The following is a 6,000-nucleotide window of genomic DNA, read 5'->3' as shown; positions in this document are numbered from 1 at the left end:
GTTTTCTAATGGTGTATTTGTTAATTTACAAAAACTGCTTCCATTACATTAAACTCAAATGCAATAAGGAGCAATGAGATTAAATCAAATTAAAAAAAAAAAAAAAAAAACCATCCAAACAGTATTTTTACACCTTTTACTACATTAGAACCATCTCCTATTTTACTCAATGCAAAGTTTCTTTTGTGAAGGAAAAAGTGCCCATCCCACTCCCTGTTGTCACACATGCTTAGGTCTCTGAATTTAACATCTACCTGTGAAGTAGACAGCACCTTTCATAACCAGTGCATCTTACTACAGATAATGCTCAAATGTTACTGCTACTGAACCTTCCTACAAAAGTTATGATAGCTTTTATTTTGTTTTTGAACTGGTTATGGAAAAGGAAATAATGACACTGAACACATCTCACAATACCATTATCTTTTATTAGATCTTATTTTACATATCCCCATAAGATATAAAATCTTCCAAGAGAAAATATCAAAAGCCTTCAATTTAAATCAGTTGTATCAGACAATATGAGCAAGTAAAAACAAAGATATTTAATAGGAATGTAAAAAATAAAAATTAAAATAAAAAAAAAAACAGTACAGGTATAACTAGTATTGAAAGCAATTACAAGGTTTTAAGCCATTTTTTTTATACAGCGTTGTCTTTAAAACCATACTGGTTGAAAGTAAGGATGCTTGGTTCTCTTAACCAGTAGTTTTAAAACCAGCAGATAAAAAATAGAAAGAAAAAAATATATATATATATAAAACCAAATTAGACGGTGAATATGTCGAAAAACAAGAACTTCACTGAAATATCCAATATAATAAAAAAAACTTTAAAAACATCAATAGCCATATTCTGAACCAATTAAAATAAAATTTATTTTCAGTCTTTGGAGTTTTGACACAGTTAAGGATTTCTAGAAATAATCCCAAATTGAAGGCTGTTCTGTTGCTACAGAAAACAAACACAAAATAAAGGAACATAGACTAAATCTGCTGGTTAAGAAAGATTCAGGCATCATGATTGTACAGCTGATGATAAAAGAAAAAGGTACAATGCTATATGAATTACATTTTTGGAAGCAATTCCAACAGGCAAAATACTTTATTGCATCAAAATTTTACGTTTCTGCTTAACAAAACTTGAAATTGTATTTTGAAAGCGCTCTTGCACAGAACACACAAAGTCTCTGAAGCACTTTAATGCTGAAGATGCAATAAAATAAATGTTATGAGAGCCTTCTGCTGGCAAGTTTACCAAGCTTTGAGTTCCAACAACAACAACAAAAAGTATTTTCAATTACTATAGCTAAGAAAACTTACAGTACATGTTTATTGCATGAAAACATCCATTTAGTGGATCCATCTGATTCTTCCATTTGTGGTTAGTGGTTCTTACATTTTTATATAACTTGCACCAGATTCTGCTAAGTGTTCCGTTAACTACAAAACATACAGTAGATTGAATCAAATAGGGAAATCTACGCAATCCTGACAGAAATCCAACCCGTGACAATGCATTAAATTAAAATTTCACTTTCATTTTCTTTTAAGATAGCCTGTAGCTACAAGATATAATTTGATATATCGTGGAACAATAATGATGAAATTAAATACAGTAGGTAATATTAGAGTTAGAAAATAGCACACCTTTTTATCAGTTACAATGACTTTCCATGCAATAGTATTGAAGAGAAGCAATGATATTTGGAAAGCATAAACAATAGACGGAAGTAAGAGGTGTGAAGATAAATGAAGACTAGTAAATGGAATCATACTCAAGTGCATGTTTATATGTATTAACTGTAAACAGTAGCTCTACTTAGGGAATATTTTTCACACTTGAATGGCTTCAGCACTAAATATGAATTATTTAATATGTGAAAACAAAGCAAAAAGTAAGACTCCATTCTTCAGTAATATGAACATGTGAACACTGGCAATGTAACTGAGGTTGCAAGTTTGAAAAATTAATATAGGCACATGATTCTGAATGCACAGGTCACACAGTCTGTGTGACAGGCAAGCACATGTTTTGATGGGTTTGAAAACTATGTCTTGCTTACTATCAACTCTCTGCATCAAGTTGCAATTTCCTTGAAAGCAACTGAATTTAGATTTTACAGTAATTTTTTTTTTCATGTTATGACATCATTTTAATACATTCAAATAGTCAAAATGTTCAGAATAAGATAGTACAAACTTGGTGCAGGAGGACATAGATCAGAGTGCGGCCAGCATTGTCAAATAGGAGATACACAGCTTAAGTATTATATAAACTACCTTTCCCCAAAAAACATTAACATAGACACCAAAATTGTAACAAGACATATCAAAAAATAAGGCACATTTATCTTGATATGGTAATCTTGAAATAGAAAACTCATTTCAGAGAACATCAATATCTAAATGAGTTTTATAAAAAATCTTGTATTCATGACAATATGGACATTTCTCATCATGTATGATAATGGAGTAATTGCACATATCCCAGTGTGTCAAGTAACAAAATGGGAGTTTTATTAAACATTTCCATTGCAAAATTATTTTGTAGGTTCATGTTTTCCTATTTACATAATTCAGGTGAATGGTAGAAGTATTAAAATCTACCATCACTTGTCACAAGTACTGCAGGCTTTCATTTTACCACAATTAAAGATCCCCTTTTTGTTGAATGAATTGAAATTAATTGTGGAATAAATTGAGATTATTGTTATTTTATATAAATGATTGCAAGTTTTTGGACATTAGCTACTACACAAGAACATTTTATTCCATTTGTTTCCAGGCTGTATCAGGGCTTTCTACTCAGAATTATTTGTACATAAATTTATCAACAATCAGCAAAGAAGGCTGTTTCCCTTCCTTAGGAAATCCCTTTCTTAGGAAAATTAAAACACCAGAAACATCATTAGCTAGCATTTAACCTGAGATTTAATCTGTTGAGAGGTTAACATCCTTAGAAATTTCTTCACTTGTTGCATTAACTTATACTGATGTTGGTATTTTATGAAAAAAAAAAAAAAAAAAAGGTTGCTTGCAACATGGCTTTTCACTGTGTTGATCAAAAAAATTAGAGAATGCATGTTTTTCTCACAGTATCCAGAAGCTGGAATAACAATAATGTGCTTCTTATTGCACGTGAAACTCTGAGGAGACATACTTGCAGATTCCTCTTCTCTATCTGAGTATTAAAACCAGATTTCATCTTAGTCGAACCCGGAATGTATTTATCTCCATAGAACTCATATTTATTTCACTTATATTTCTGGCATCTGGAGGTGAATGCATCAAAGATAAAGATGCAGGTGTAAGACTTTCCACACTGAATTTGTTAAAGAGTTTATGCACCTTTACCTGGAGGAAAAAAAAAAGAAAAAAGAAAAAGAAAATTAGGTATGTGCCTTAAAATTGACTACAATTTAATCTCTAACATCCTGGTTAGATACATTTCAAAGTTATCAGCATAACAATTCTTGCACGAAGAACACCAAACATTTCTAAGAACAATGCTTAAGATACTGTATACTAGATTAAAACTTTTTAGGCAGTGTTTGCTTCCACGTTTCAAATCAAGTAAGCTACATCAATATATTAAAAATTGATCAGAAATATTTAAAGTTCTCTTTGTTTCTATAAAAAAAATCAGCTATTCTTCTGCTTTCAGAAAACCCTAAATCTATGTAAAAGTTTGATGATGTATTGGGTTTATATGGAAAGGTTTTGGTAGTGGGGGGATGCAGGGGTGGCCTCTGTGAGCAGAGCCAGCCCCAGCTGCTCCAAAAGGGACCTGCTGCTGGTCAGAGCTGAGCCAGGGAGTGATGCCAGTTGGGCCTCCGAGAGAGCAGTTAAGGAAGGGGGAAAAAAAAGAACAAAAAACTGCTGCACCACAGCAGCTGGGAGAGAGGAGTGAGAAAATCAGAGAGAACCAGCCCTGCAGCCCCCCAGGTGAGTGCAGCAGGAGGGCAGGAGGTGCTCCAGGCACGCAGCAGCAGTTCCCCTGCGGCCTGTGCAGGGAGAGGCCCCTGGTGGAGCAGGCTGTCCCCCTGCAGCCCATGGGTCCCACACGGAGCAGATCTCCACGCTGCAGCCCCCCTGTGGAGGAGCCCCCGCTGGAGCAGGTGGATGTGGCCTGGAGGAGGCTGCGGCCCATGGAGAGCCCCCGCAGGAGCAGGCCCCGGGCCGGAGCTGCAGACCGTGGAGAGGAGCCCACGCAGGAGCAGGGGGTCTGGGGGGAGCTGCCGCCCACCCGTGGGGGGCCCGTGCTGGAGCAGTTTGCTCCTGGGGGATGGATGGACCCCGTGGTACGGAGCCATGTGGGAGCAGTTCTTGAAGGGCTGCTGCCTGTGGGCAGATGGCATCCCGTGGGAGGGACCCCACATGGAGCAGGGGCAGAGAGTGACCATGAAGGAGTGGCGGAGACGAAGCAACAGGGACTGACTGCAGCCCCCATTTCCCGTTCCTGTGTGCCACCTGGGGGTAGGATGTAGAAGAGGGTGGATGGGGGGAAGGTCTTTTTAGTTTTTAAGTTTTTTTTTTTAGTTTCTCACTTTTTTACCTTGTTAGTAATAGGTAATAAATTACGTTAGTCTCTCTATGCCGCGTCTATTTTGCCCATGATGATGATTGCTGAGTGTTCTCTCTGTCCTTATCTCAACCCTTGAGCCCTTTCCATCATACTTTCTCCCCCTTTCCCTTTGAGGAGGGGGAGTGAGAGAGCCATTGTGGTGGAGCTCAGCTGTCTAGCTGAGTAAAACCACCACAGATGACAAAAATTCTATAGATTTATAACTACCTAGTCTTCTGTCTGTAACACAAAATAGTTTTATGATTTACATTTCATAATTTTACATACCACACACCAATTCAATAGCAATTGCAAACCACTCAGATATTTGTAATGGTGTAGGTCATGTAAGGAAGCATTGGAAGACAAAGGACATGCTGTAATAAACAGTTTTCGAAGTAGCAATCACACAATTTGCGGATGTTAACTAACACTTTTCAAAAGAATACACTACAGAATATGTAATTTGACTATTTCTTTGGTAAAGTTGTTTATACTACACTATTCAAAAACTATTTGAGAGATGAAAATGACAGTTAGGGGAAGTTAGTAAGGCTAAAGCTGATGTAGAAGTTTACTTGCAGATGCTTACATGGTAATTTCCACACACCAGCAGATGCCCATCTTTATCAAACTGAAAACAGCTTTCAATTTAGCTATTATCCTGAAACTCTTGAGAAATGACTACCTTTACTTGAGTAATAATTTGACTTAAATATCAGTGTTCCTGCTATACTTGCAAGGTAAACTACCCATAAAATGTCAGTATACCTTTCCCTGAGTAGTGGAACAGAGTAGACCCATGTCTCTGTTTGAAAATCTACAATCAAATCCTTTTCTGTGAAGAATCAGAGCAGCTTCATCTGATGGCTCAGTATCTACCTGCAAATACACAAAATAAAAGTTGCTCAGAAAGTAGTAGAGCCAGCAAGACATTTTAGGACCTCAAAAGATTATTATTACCTTAATGTTATGGAACCACACATGCCTTAAATAATGTTCAGCTCAGACTGAACAGACATGCTTCTTTTAATGCTTATAAGATTAAATATAAAAATAACTAAATAGCAAAGTGATATTAGATGTACAAATTACTAAAGAATATGAACTTAAGTAGTGAACTAAGGAGTTCAGAGATCAATAAATTCACATGTACAAGCAGACTCAGAATTTAAGAGTAGCTTTCATAGCTGTATTAATTGGCTTCCAGATAAATTACATGGCAAAACTAAAACAAACTTATGGTAATAACAATAGCTAGCTTCAAATTTAATTGTGACTATGTTGTATCAACTTTTCATTTTGCAAATCTGCTCCCTGAAATCTCACTCATCTTAGGATGTGTGTGAAACCACACACTACTAAAAATATTAAATCATTATAGATAAGACATACAGTGTTCTTGAGCCTCAGTAGATAACAGAGTAATCCACA

At 36.1% G+C, this 6,000-nt stretch overlaps 1 protein-coding gene across 2 annotated transcripts in view; it reads right to left on the bottom strand.

The window, feature by feature from the left end:
* Positions 1-408: 408 nt before the first annotated feature.
* The window catches only part of MAN2A1 (mannosidase alpha class 2A member 1), a 137,629-nt gene continuing 132,037 nt past the window's right edge, over positions 409-6,000 (bottom strand). The window contains exons 21-23 of one of the 2 annotated variants that reach the window (XM_035562591.2): positions 5,338-5,448; positions 3,163-3,356; positions 409-1,442 (exon numbers count right to left, since the gene is read on the bottom strand). In XM_035562591.2, the coding sequence (XP_035418484.1) occupies positions 3,204-3,356; positions 5,338-5,448 (264 nt within the window). In that variant the 3' untranslated portion in view covers positions 409-1,442; positions 3,163-3,203. Of the gene's footprint in view, positions 3,357-5,337; positions 5,449-6,000 lie in introns of both variants that reach the window. The other variant, XM_035562590.2, reaches the window with a different exon arrangement.

The sequence above is a fragment of the Cygnus atratus genome, chromosome Z (assembly GCF_013377495.2).
Source record: "Cygnus atratus isolate AKBS03 ecotype Queensland, Australia chromosome Z, CAtr_DNAZoo_HiC_assembly, whole genome shotgun sequence".
Taxonomy (NCBI): Eukaryota; Metazoa; Chordata; class Aves; order Anseriformes; family Anatidae; genus Cygnus; species Cygnus atratus.
Note: the sequence above shows the minus strand (reverse complement) of the source record. Positions and strands in the feature narration are given on the sequence as shown.